Source organism: Balaenoptera ricei, chromosome 1, assembly GCF_028023285.1.
Source record: "Balaenoptera ricei isolate mBalRic1 chromosome 1, mBalRic1.hap2, whole genome shotgun sequence".
In the NCBI taxonomy this organism is placed as follows: domain Eukaryota; kingdom Metazoa; phylum Chordata; class Mammalia; order Artiodactyla; family Balaenopteridae; genus Balaenoptera; species Balaenoptera ricei.
Window position 1 is genome coordinate 60,724,770 of NC_082639.1, and position 13,609 is coordinate 60,738,378.

The 13,609-nt window shown below is 35.3% G+C and overlaps 2 protein-coding genes across 5 annotated transcripts in view; one reads left to right on the forward strand and one right to left on the reverse strand.

The window, feature by feature from the left end:
* LRRC40 (leucine rich repeat containing 40) overlaps positions 1-10,696 on the reverse strand; it is a 51,569-nt gene extending 40,873 nt beyond the window's left edge. The window contains exons 1-2 of one of the 2 annotated variants that reach the window (XM_059924353.1): positions 5,357-5,452; positions 4,242-4,355 (exon numbers count right to left, since the gene is read on the reverse strand). In XM_059924353.1, coding sequence (XP_059780336.1) covers position 4,242 — 1 coding nt within the window. In that variant the 5' untranslated portion in view covers positions 4,243-4,355; positions 5,357-5,452. Of the gene's footprint in view, positions 1-4,241; positions 4,356-5,356; positions 5,453-10,490 lie in introns of those variants that run through there. The other variant, XM_059924350.1, reaches the window with a different exon arrangement.
* Positions 10,697-10,761: 65 nt separating this feature from the next.
* The window catches only part of SRSF11 (serine and arginine rich splicing factor 11), a 46,399-nt gene continuing 43,551 nt past the window's right edge, over positions 10,762-13,609 (forward strand). Inside the window, exon 1 of one of the 3 annotated variants that reach the window (XM_059924370.1) lies at positions 10,762-10,863. The gene's annotated coding sequence lies outside the window, so the exon portion shown is untranslated. The remainder of the gene's footprint in view (positions 10,864-13,609) is intronic. The other 2 variants (XM_059924371.1, XM_059924361.1) reach the window with 2 other exon arrangements.

The following is a 13,609-nucleotide window of genomic DNA, read 5'->3' on the forward strand; positions in this document are numbered from 1 at the left end:
TCTATCTGTGGTTAGTTCTCCTGGCTACCAGCCTCCGTCCTTAGGTGTTTTGCAAAAGTCACTTTCATTAACATAAACTCACTTGTGGTATTAAAGTCTTGTTAACAAGACACCATTTCACTTTTATGGCTCTGAAGCAGTTTTTTTGGGGGTTTTGTTTTTGTTTTTCGGAAACTGAGGAGAAGAAACCAAATATTTTAACAAAGGATGCTCCCATTGCTCTTATTATTCAGGAAAATTCCAAGGGTTTTGGGAGCTGTGGGCCAGGAACTATGGATGAAGACCAAATATCTCTGAGAAATATATTTTGGTCATCTGAATGACCAAATATATATATTTCTTATAAATCACAATAATGTACATTGTATCTACCAAAGAAATTAAACTTGCTATTTAAAACATTCCCACAAAGAAAACTCCACTTCACTGGTGAATTCTATAGACATTTAGAGTAGAAATGATACTGATTCTACAGACTGTTTCAGAAAATAGAGGAAAGAAAAATTCCCAGCTCATTTTATAAAGCCAGCACTACTCTGATACCAAAATCAAAGACATTAAAAGGGGGGAAAAAAAAACAAAAACAAAAAACCAAATCTAAACACCATGACCAAGTGAGTTATATAAGGAATGCAAGGCTGCTTTAACATTTGAAAATGAATCAGTGCAGTCGACCATATTAACAGAAAAAGAGTAACACAACATGACTGTCAAGGAATGAAAAAAAAAAAGCATCTGACAAAATTCAACAATCATTCAAGATAAAAATTCTCAAAAAACTAGGTATGAAAGGGAACTCCTTCAACCTGATAAAGGGTATCTTTGAAAAATCTACAGCTAACAAAATACTTAATGGTGAAAAACTCAGTGCTTACTCTCTAAAATTGGGTACAAAGTGAGGATGCCCATTCTTACTGTGTCAATATTTTACTAGCAGTTCTGACTAATGCAACAAGGCAAGAAAAATAAATAAAAGCCATTCAGATTGAAAAGGAAGAAGCAAAACTGTCTCTATTAGCAGACATGAACATCTATATAGAAAATCTTAAGAAAGCTACAAAAACAATTATATGTAATGAGTTTAGAAAGGTCACAGACTTCAAACTTAATATACAAAAATCAATTGTGTTTCTACATATTAGCAATCAGTAACTGGAAACATTCTTAAATGCTTAAAGATTTACAAGACATAACATCTAAAACCACGAAATACTCAGTGTTAAATTTAACAAATATATGCAAAACCTATGGTACGAAAATACAAAATATATGAAAGACTCCTGGTTTTTGCTGTAAAAACTTAAAGAAGGTCTAGATAAGTAGAGAAATATACCACGTTACAGCTTGAAGACTCAATATTTTTAAGATGTCACTTCTCAAAGTGACTTATAGATTCAGTATAATCCTAATCAAAATCCCAGAAGGCCTTTCTGTAGAAACTAACAAGCTAATTCTAAAATGTATACTGAAATGCAAGAGAACTAAAATAGATTAAACAATTTTGAAACAGAAGAAAGCGATAGGATTTAACAGTACTTGATTTTAATTTTTACTATAAAGCTTATCAAGACAGTGTGGTATTAGCATAAGGACAGACATACAGACCAACAGGAGAAAAAAAAATGAGTTCAGAAAAAATTCTAGGCAATAAAATAATGTCAATTAATATTCAACAAAGTTGCCAAAATAATTTAATGAGAAAGGAATAGTCTTTTCAACAAATGTTCGTATAGATAAAAAATGAACCTCAACCTTTACCTTGTGACACACTCTAAAATTAATGCCAAGTAGATCACAGACTTAAATGTAAAAGATAAAACTATAAAAATTCTATAAGAAAGCAGAGGAGAAAATCTTCACAGCCTTGGGATGGATAAAATTTCTCAGTATAGAAAAAGTACAATCATAAAAGAAAAAAATTGATAAATTGGACTTCATCAAAATTAAAAACTCTTATGTTTTTCTAAAGAAATTGTTCAGAAAATTAGGCAAGCCTCAGACTGGGAGAATATATTAGATAGATACCAATATAGATATATATCTGAGGACTTGCATCCCCAGAATATAAAAAGTCTTATAACTCAGTAAGACAAACAGCCCAATTAATAATAGACAAAAAATCTGAACACTTGGCAAAAGATCTACAAAAACTAATGAGCAGTTGAAAAGATGCTCAACATCATTAATCATCAAGGAAATGTAAATAAAACCATAAGGAGATACTGTAACACAACCACAAGAATGGCTAATGTTAAAAATAATGACAATACAAAGTGTTGGTAATGATGTGTGGCAACTGAATCTCTCATGTTACTAGGGACAAACAGTTTGGTGAATTCTTATAAAGTAAAATATGCACTTATTATTATATATCCAGCGATTCCACTCTCAGGTACTTAACTCAACAGAAATGATAACATATGTCTACACAGACTGTACTTGAAAAATCATAAGCAGTTTCATTCATAATAGCCAAAAGCTAAACACAGCTCAACAGGTAAATGGATAAACAAACTGAAATACATACATACAACGGACTATTACTGTTCAACAATAAAAAGGAACTACTTATGTAAACAATATGGATGAACCTCAAAAAACATTCTAAGCAAAAGAAAAATTGCAAATGTATAATTCTATTTGAATTAAATTCTAGAAGAAGCTAATCTATATTGACAAAAAGCAGACCACTGGTTCCGGGGAGCTAGCAGTGGGGGTAGACTGACAGCAAGGGGAACTTTTCAAGTACTGGAAATGTTCTTTATCTTGATTTTGGTAGAGGTTACACAACTGTATATATTTGTCAAAACTCATTAAACTGTACACTTAAAATGAATGTACATACTGTTTGTAAATTATACCCCAATAAAGATAACTAAAGACAAAGAGTGACAATTTTTTAAATATAGATGATGTAATATATCAAGACAATCTTATGAATGCAGATGTACACATATGTATATACGTGAATGAATAAAAAAATTGAAGTGTGTATATGTGTATGTGTGTGTATATATATACATATATAAATGTTTCTCACAGGGTAGATAATACCCTTAAGCAGCACTACCCAAAAGACCTTTCTGCAATGATGGAAATATCCTGTATCTGCCCTATTCCATATGGTAGCCACTAGCTGCATATGGCCAATGAGCACTTATAATGTGGCTAAAGTGACTAAAGAACTTGATTTTTAATTTTATTTAATTTTGGTTAACTAAAATTTAAATAGCCATATGTGACTAGAGACTTCCACAATGGATGGCGTGATCCTTAAACAGTGAAAAAAGATTTCTTTACATGTTTTTTTGGGCAATTCATTCTTTCTTCCATTGACAACAGCTAATTACAGAAATAGGGAGTCACAAATGGGTTGACAGCAGAGAACTGTCTAATTTGAGGAAGATACTTACAAGTGGGTAGGTGAAGAAACAGAGAAGAAATAAAAAACACGTCTAAAATGGTGTTTACATGGATGAATAAAAGAATGTGCAGCCAGTAAACTATAGGAGCAATAAATCATGAGATTAAAAAAATTTTTTTGACTCCTTTGTACAGTTTCATAAATATAATGATCATGCACAGTATACAATAATAACTGTTTACTTAAGGCAGAAAATCATACCCATTAAAGTTTATATCTAGTCTAGGTTGATTACCATCTTCTAAAAGATTGTAAATATATTCAACTACGATACACAGTATAGCATCACGGACATACCACTGACCAAAGAGTCAGGGACCTAAGGCTCTGGTTTAACCTGTATAACTAATCAAACTGGCCAGTAACCTAGTATCTCTGGTCCCCAGTTTCCTCGTTGATTAAATGAGAGGGCCCTACTGTCACTTAAATGCTAGAATCCAATAATAGCAGTACAAAAAGGCTTTTGCTAGGTGCAGGGTAATATTTTGATAATAGTTTATCTTACAAATGCCATTTACTAGACTGTCTACCCAATTATGAGCACTTTAAAAGAATAAACCAATAGATCAAGTCACTCTGTAAAGGATCCGGGAAAGCTCATTGATAAACATTCCAATTTTCTCCACGGTAGTTTATGTATGGCCACCAATGGCCTCATTACGTTAAACAAAGAATTCCAAATTGATAAACCATAATATTATAGTGTCACTTTGAGGCTATCTTTAAAGTTTCACACACACACACACACACACACACACACACACACACAAACACACACCCCAAAGTAAAATTAAAAAGTTATATGGAAGGCATTAACTCAGTTGCAGCTTTAGGTTGATTCAAAGGAATATATCTTTGTGGTTTAGAACACCTGAACCATTGTTATTTTAGAATGCATGAAGAGAACACTTCTTTCCTGAAGTCCAGGATACTGTAAGAAAAAAGCGAAACAATGTTAAACATATAAAAAGGAAACATGTTTACTAATCACTTTAAGAGAAAAACATGCTTGAATTTATTACATTAACTTGAGGGTACATTCAGTTTTATAGTGAAGACAAGCCTCACTGAAACTATAATTCCATTCTTCCCAGCCTGTATTTTTTTCTCTTCTACTCAAGAAAACATATTAAAATGCAAGTGAGTGAACATGATATTAATATAAGGGTAAGTTTAAATTTGCACTAATTTATTAAATAAACTTTGGCATTGGCGATAACTTGGGATACACATCCCAACAGGTTAAAATACTAACATTTAGAAATATATCAACAGATCAAGAAATAGGAATGGGATTTTCAATTAACTATCAAGGTCCTTGTTTTATAATCTAAACAAGTAGACTTCCCTGGATTTCAGTATACTAAAAATTAAATGTTCACCTCAGATTTTGCCATTACATATGGATTAAGTCCCTTTCCTCGTGTTTTCATTTCTAAGAACTGTTTAAGAATTAGCTTGTTTTGATGATCTACTCACCTGGAAGCATAGTTTCTTTATGGAATTATTTGTTATAAAATCTGGATACTGTGGTTAATTCTCATTAGCTTTTTAGAATATAACAGTAAATTCCATTAAGACAATCAGGAGTCAAAATACAGAGTTAAGCTAAATAGTAAAGCAGAACATGGTTAATACAGATTTAAGGATGGTTATTTAAAATCTTAGTAAACATATGGTTTGTTACACTTTTTATTATGTCACAAAAAACTGTACAAACTGAATATGGCAAATTTTCATTACCCTAAAACAGACAACATGACATCTTGAGGCCTAGAAGCCCTAGACCTATTTACTTAATTCCACAAACAGAAACTAACCAAACTGCTCTCTTCAAGATAAGGAACGATAGCCTTACACCCATATTTCTCTTTCAAATAGTATGGTTTCCAAACTAATTTAATTGGCTTATTTAATAAATTATCCACTTACCAATGTTCCTGTCAGTTCAATAGTGTGGTTTCCTTTAGAATTTACAGCATTCTTTTGTTCCAAACACTGGCCCCTCTTACTTTCATTAAGTTTTTGATGAGTCATTCGAAAACATTCCTACACTACTGTTCTGCCAAGGTCATGCAAGCAGAAGGCAACAATCAATACCTCCTTTTCAATTCTACTTTCATTTTATCTGGTCCAATGAAAAAGAGCTGCAATATCTATACTGAACAAAAGATAATATATTCCCACACTGCTACTCATAAAAAGAGCTGTCACTTAGAATTTCCAGAATATTTCTAATATTCTTCTTTGAAGTTGGTTACTATTAGTTATTTTGTTTGGGTATACCTTTCTAAGTAACTTATAGAACTGACACTCAGAATGATGACTCTAAAACTGCCAACAATATTTGGATGTTTAAATTAATCACAATATTCATAAGACAGTCTATTATCTGATTATTTTAATGACTATTTTTCAAGTGCCCCTGAAAAATGTACAAATAGAAGTCAAAAAAGCAGAACTCAGTACAATTCCAAATTTGTTAAAAATAAAAAACAGAAAGTAAGTTAAATATACATATTCACATTCACACACACACACACACACACACACACACAAACTATAAAAGAAAAACCTCCAAAATATCAACAATGATAACCATAGACGGTTATTTTCATTTTTTATGCTTTATATAGATTCTACTTTTTCTATAGTAGACATATTGGTTATATAAAGAGGAAAATAATAAATAGTATTTTTACAAAAGAACTAGGACCTAGTTCTTTCGCAAAGGAACTAGAAAAGAAAGTGTATCTAAAAACCCTCAAGAGTCGACAGATTTCAGTTACCGGTAAATATTTATCTGCACTGTACGGGTACCAGTTAACAACCCCATGTAGTTAATAAAATGCCTCACAGCTCTTAGAAGTGACCACATTAAGAAGAATCCATTCCAGGAGGCCACCATTTAAGAACAAGAATCAATAGAATTTTTGGGGGGAGGGATAAATTGGAAGATTGGGATTGACATATACACACTACTATATATAAAATAGATAACTAAATAATAAGGACCTACTGTATAGCACAGGGAACTCCACTCAGTACTCTGTAATAGCCTATATGGGAAAAGAATCTAAAAAAGAGTGGATATATGTATATGTATAAGAGATTCACTTTGCTGTACACCTGAAACTAACACAGCATTGTAAATCAACTATACTCCAATAAAAATTTTAAAAAAAATTAAACCAAAATAAAACAAGAAAAAAGTAACAAAATGGAAAGAATGAAAATAAAATAATATAGATTTAAACTCAAATGTATCAATAATTATATTAAATGTAAACAAATTAAATGCTGTGATTAAAGAAAAAAAGATTATAGCAACCATGCTACAGGAAGGGCTGAATTACCCTTCCATTCTTACAACAGAAAATGATACTGCAAAACCACTGTCATATGAAGAAGTGACTAAAGAATTTGATGTCAAAAATGTAGTAAAGAAAGCATTATAGAAATCATGCACTGTATATAGCTGTTAGGTAGTTAGTAAAAAAATATATATTGTTATCTTTCTGAAAATTGGAACGTTTTTGGTATTTGTTAGCTTTAAATTTTTTGTTAGCTTTAAATTTTTAAAAAATGTATTATGATTTCTTTCAAAATAAAAATCCACATTTGCTCTTAAAAAAAAGAATCAACAGAATTTTAACTGCTTTTTGTTATATACACCAAAATTAAAGGCTAGGTTCTATTTTTCCAATTTAGAAACACTGGACCTGACTGCATTTTACAAATACATTTATATAATCACATAAATATATAGGAGGAAAGAAAGACCTGGAGTATACAGTCTGCCCTCTGTATCCTTGGGTTCCGCATCTGCATATTCAACTAACTGCAGATCAAAAATATTCAGGGAAAAAAAAATTCCAGAAAGTTCCAAAAAGCAAAACAAAGGCCCTCCTAGGTTTTTACCCAAATGAATTGAAAACTTATGTCCACACAAAAACCTGAACACAAACAGCAGCTTCATTCATAGTTGCCAAAAACTGGAAGCAACCAAAATGGCCTTCGAAAGGTGAATGGATAAACAAAATGGTACATCCGTACCATAGAATATCATTCAGTGTTAAATGAAATGAGCTATCAAGCCATGGAAAGACATGGAGGAACCTTAAATACACATTACTTAGTGAAAAAGGGCAGTCTGAAAAAGCTACATACTGTGTGATTCCAATTATATGACATGTTGGAAAAGGCAAAACCATAGAAAGAGTAAAAAGATGAGTGGCTGGGACTTCCCTGGTGGCGCAGTGGTTAAGAATCCGCCTGCCAACGGAGGGGACACAGGTTCGAGCCCTGGCCCAGGAAGATCCCACATGCCGCAGAGCAACTAAGCCCATGTGCCACAACTGAGCCTCAGCTCTAGAGCCTGCAAGCCACAACTACTGAAGCCCGCGCACCTAGAGCCTGTGCTCCGCAACAAGAGAAGCCACCGTAATCAGAAGCCCTCACACCACAACGAAGAGTAGCCCCCGCTCTCCACAACTAGAGAAAACCCGCGCGCAGCATCAAAGACCCAACACAGCCAAAAATAAATAAATAAATAAATTTATTAAAAAAAAAAAAAAAGATGAGTGGCTGCCAGGGCTTCTGGAGAAGCAGGGTAAGGAATAAATAGGTAGGGCTCAGGTGATTTTTAGGGCAGTGAAAATATTCTATATGATACTGCAATGGTAGATACATGACATCATGCATTTGTCAAAACTCATAGAACTGTATAAGACTAAGAGTGAACAGTAATGTAAATAATGGACTTTAATTAATAATGATATATCAATATTGGCTGATCAGTTGTGACAAATGTACCACATAATGCAAGATGTTAATAATAGGGGAAACTATGAGCTGGGCAGAGAGGGTATATGAGAACTCTCTGTACTGTCTGTTCAACTTCGTGGAATCCTAAAACTGTTCTAAAAAAACCTTAAAGTACGGTTGTTGGGGGAAAAACGATTTGCTATTGTTGTTGTTGTTAAAGTATAGGATTCCGAAAAGAGACAGGAGGCTTTATTGTAGACACTTAGGGGCAAGATTTCAAAAGACTTTTTTTGTTTGTTGTACTAAGAACTTTATGCTGAATCTTGTGGGCTACTGGGAGTCATTAAATGTGAATGACATAGTAAGATCTTTGTTTTGGAAAGAATTCTTGGTAATGACACTGATTTAGAGGGTGAGATTTAAGACAAGAAATTCAGGAAACCACTTAGGAGGCTATTGGAATCATAATAGCAATGGCCATTTTTTAGCATGTACTTTTTATGTACCAGGCCTTTTATGTGTATTATCTCATTTAAACCTTAGTAGGTCCTATTCCTACTATCACATTATAAATGAGAAACTAAAACACAGGGAGATTAAGCATCTCAAAATTACCTGAGCAAAGATATGGAGATAAGAAGTATGGCCCCATACTGGGCTACAAATAGTTCAGAATTACAGCAGTTTGGATATCAAAGGCTGAGAGACAAGAGATGACGTTGAAGGCTACAACTATATAAAGAAACACCTTTTATATTATGATAACAAGAATTCCTTTTTTATATATAAGCTATAGATACCATGTGCCTCTCCCATTTACATCTTTTGTCTCCTATGAAATATTGTACCTTCAACATAATTTGCTGAGTACCTAGTATGTGCCAGATATTATGTTAGGCTCTGTTTATACAATAATGACCTAAACAGCCCTGATCCATGTCATCATGAAGCTAGGAGTCAAAATTCATTTGCTCCCTGAAACTTTAATAGACTAAATAAACCATCTGGATCCAATCAATAAGTACATTCCAGCACACACTTAGTATTTGGGAGTACTCATTCATTTACTTATTCCTTCCACAAATGTTTAATAAGAATCTACTATGTACTAAGCACTATTTTGAGTGCTAGGGACACAACAATTAATAAAACAAAGCTTCTTGACCACCTACAACTAATACTCTAGCGGAGAAGAGAATAAACAAATAAATACATAATATAAATTCTGATAGTAATAAATGCTATTAAAAAAACAGAGAGTACATGTTAGCAATGGTATTTAGATAGGGTAGTTAGGAAGGGCCTATCTGAGCAGAGTCCTACAGGAAGCAGAGTGAACCCTAGTCAGGTATCACGTAGAAAGTTCCCGGCTTTGGAAAAAGCAAGTGTATACGCACATCTGTGGTTTTAGAATACTAATGTCCCCATTGATTAAAAGCTTTTCTAGGTAGAGCAGAGATTTTGTCATATACCCTTTCATTCATTCAGCAAGTATTTGTTTGCATGGTCAACTCTATACATGGCACAATAAAAAAAAGCAGTCATTACAAGGAAATGGAAGCTTTTAATCCCAAGTAGCCTTAAACCTAAATATAAGTAGAGGAAAACAGGAGGAATGCCATAATCTCTCTCTCCCCACTTCCCACTCCCTCCCGTATACAACAGAAAATCAGAAGAGCATCTGGCTATTATTCATTCATGGTGTCCAGATTTGTGCTTTTTATCTTTACTAGATTTTCAGGATGGCCCCAAATTCACTCTGTATGGCATCCATCTTGATCTTCAATTTAGGATTATGTTCATTATTCCTTGTATTTAGGATTCTGTCCAGTTGCACACAGAAAAGGGTCTTGATAGAGAACAGTGGCATTCACTCTAAGTTCACAAAGGAGCAGATAAAATACAGAATTTTAGCGCTGATAACTGCCCTAAGTGATTAAATTAAGAGGAGGAACAGAGGGCCAAAGAAACAAAGCATGTGCCCATCACTTGATAGCTAATTTAGTCAAACGTTATGTTGTTTATTCCATAGAATGTAGGAATCCCAGAAAGCGCCCCGTTTAAATTTTGACCGTATTCCCAGCACATTCCCTGCACCAGACATTCCTGGAGCGAAAGGAGGAACCGAACGAGCTGACCGAACCAGTGGAAATGTTATGAGTGCCTGAATTCGAGCACCGGGATCCTGGCTAGGAGCCTGGGCCAAAGGCGGCCAAACCCAGGCCAGAGGAAAGGGAGGCTACGTGGGGCAAATGCTTTCTGCCAGGTCGCACAATCGGGTCGTACCTCTGGGTCTTACCTTCACTGAGGTTGCGGCCCGACAGGTTTAACTGCCCGCTCTTCCTCGCCGCCTTTAATAGCCCCTGGGGTACGGAGGCACCGAGGTCTCTCCTCTCAGCTCCGAACCCCGCTCGGGGATCCCGCCCAGCTACTCCCTTCGGCCGCGACATGTTCAAGCCCGGGTGTTCAGAAGCAGAGCCCCGTCAGTGACGCTTAAAGGTGGCGCCGCGGAGCCGCCCAGCCCCTGTCGGGAGCGCGCGCTCCGTGCGCCGGGCCTTCGCTTTCGGCGGCGCGGCTCGGCTGTCGTCACCGCCAGCGTCTGGGGCAGGAGGACCGAGGGGCCCTTCCCGTTGCCGGTGCCGGCCTTGTGTCTTGGAAATTACTTCGCTCAAGTAAGTGCGTTTAACGGGCTGAAGAGGGGGTTTGCATTTATTGTGGGCACTATTACTGCGACTCCAACCTTCTCTTCTGTGCTCCCGCCGCGGCGAGGGTGTCAAGAAAGGATAACCTTCTCTGCTCCCCTCGCCTGGCCGGAACGTGGGCCTTGACTAAAACTTGAGACCTGGGCGCGGTCTGCAGCCTCTCTGGACCCCTGCTTGTTTGTCGCTTTTGGTGCTGGCGCCAGACCTCCGTTCCGCGTAGGAAGTAAAACCAATTTCTGTTCTTCGGGCCTATACTCCGGCTCCTAGCCTTAGTGTACCTCGACTGTTGTTGCACGGAATTTGTAGCCCAGCATAGGAGGTAGTGTGAAATGGAAGGGTTGGCAACAGAGAAGGAGACAAAAAAAAAAAAGAAAAGAAAAGAAAAAAAAGCTTCATAATGAATATTCTCTCTACTGGACGGTTTAGGGAAGCCAAGTGGAAGCGCAAACTTGAGTGTAGCGAGAAAAGCTTGGATTTCGGAGCCCGAGAGCTACGAGTTCGAATCCCAGCTCCTCTGTAGCTTACAAACTGTGTAACTTTAGGCAGTTTACTTGACAGCTTTTAAAGCTCACTCCTTTTTCGTTAATTTAGGGTTAATCATTCCTCTCTCATTCGGTTTCTTAAAACTAATTAAGCGAAAATAAAGTTTTAAATATTGAGAGCTTGGTGAGGAAACGGATTCCATCCAGTTCAGAATGGAAGATGAAAATTTTGTGCAGTAAGTCGCATATCTTGGACAGTTAGTTTCTGCCTGAAATATACAGCTTTAGTGTGTCATTCAATAAGTAATTAATAACTCATCCTCTTTTAGTATTGTCCTGGGTGCTAGACTTTTCTTTTGCCCAAAGTAATTTTGTTTTAAAAGCATACACCGGGAGATATCCTTTTAACCCCCCATCAGCCCGGCTGGGAATCATTAGGATAATTAAAAGGTAATATGACGGCCCGCTAACAAATTCTGCAGCGCACAAGTTCTTGCCAACCGTAAAATTAGGTTTCTAAATCCCCACCCCCTCGATTATTTTTCTTCTTAATTCTCTGGAGTCCTTTGCATTGAAAGTGAACAGCAGAAAACTACCAGTAATTACACTATCAAACAAGCAAAGAGTGGGTTTTAAAGCAAGGAACATAGCAGTTTTTGCAAGATCGCTAATAAACACCCCCCCACCGAAGTTTGTCAATAATCATTATAGTTACCTTATTGGGCCCTAAGTATCAGGCTCAGTGCTGATAATACCTCTTTTACTATCTCTTATTTAGCACAAGAATCAGTTTTACAGGTGAAGAAATTGAGGCTAAAAAGGATTAAGAAACTTACCAAAGGTCATAAGTTTCTGTAAGTGGTACGATCAGGCCTTTGAACCTAGATCTCTTTCTCTCTCTAAAACCTTTCTTGTTAATCATTATGATTTGCCTAGTGGCTTTTATTTCACCATTTTCAACTTTTGTCTTCGAACCATTTTTAGGGAGACTTCAATTATGTTTTAGAAGGTAATTATTTATTAGAGAAAACCCTTTTTCTCTTTTGTAGGATGTAGCAGCCTACCTTTGGAGGATTATTTACTCAAGTATAAAATTTTACAGTAGCCACCTCTCCCCCTACAATAGATTCTTCTTTAGTTCAATTTTTTTTTTTAATTATAGGAAAGATACAGTTTTTTGATTTAGTGTGCTTCTACTTGAAGTTAAATATTTCATTATTGACATTTATAGTATGTTGAAACATTATTGCATTTTGTATAAGAGAAGCATATCCTGATTAATGGCAGAGTAATTCTGAAAAATCCAAGTGACTGCACTCTTGTGGTAAACTTCAATAGGTACAAACCGACATGTATAAAAATTTTACAAGTATATATCTGTAGTACACCGCGTATTGTACCTCTGTAGCAAGTGCAGATTGAACAAGTGAGGGTGAAAATTATTACCTCATGCAATCAGGAAAATCATGTTTCATCTCAAACTGATGCAAACTGAAAGCTTATCAACTTAATTGAGCTTCTTTATGAGAAAGTGTAGTTATATATAGTTATATTCGTGGGAATTAACACTGTATATTCATTGTATTACTTTCGAAAGAATGCATTAAAACAAAAAATCCGAACCTTTTTCAACATGAGCATTGAAGCTAAAGTATTTGCTTTTAAAAAAAAAAGATGGATTATTAAAATAATATGAAACGGATATCTCCTGTGTAGGGGCTGGAGACTACTGCATAGCTGCCATTTGTAACAGAATTTGCCTAGCTACTGTTTATTATATTCATTTTATTAAAGTATGGAAGGTTTCACTCTTCTAACTTTGCTAAATGAAAACAGAAAGTGAAGAAACCAAAAATATATTGACCCTAAGAATTGTATCAACCAAAGGATGCTGTTCTGTTTCATAATGGAAAGTATGACTTATCAAAGTAAGACAGAGCAGCTTATCACCATCATTAAAATTTAATAAGGCATTTTAAAACATGGCTGTGTTATTCTTATGAACATTGCTACATGTTAAATATTTTCAAAGTTGAAAGCTACAGTTGGTAAGATGAATTTATTGTGGCAAAGGAAAATGGCATTAATTTGTGCAAATTTTTGAGCACAATTTTTTTTAATGTCATCAGGAGCAAAGTGAATTTGATTGCAGACATCTCTAGGAAGTTTTCTTTTTCTGTAAAATAGGAGATTTAGATTTAGCCTATACTGAATCAGTATAATGTTCACCTTTC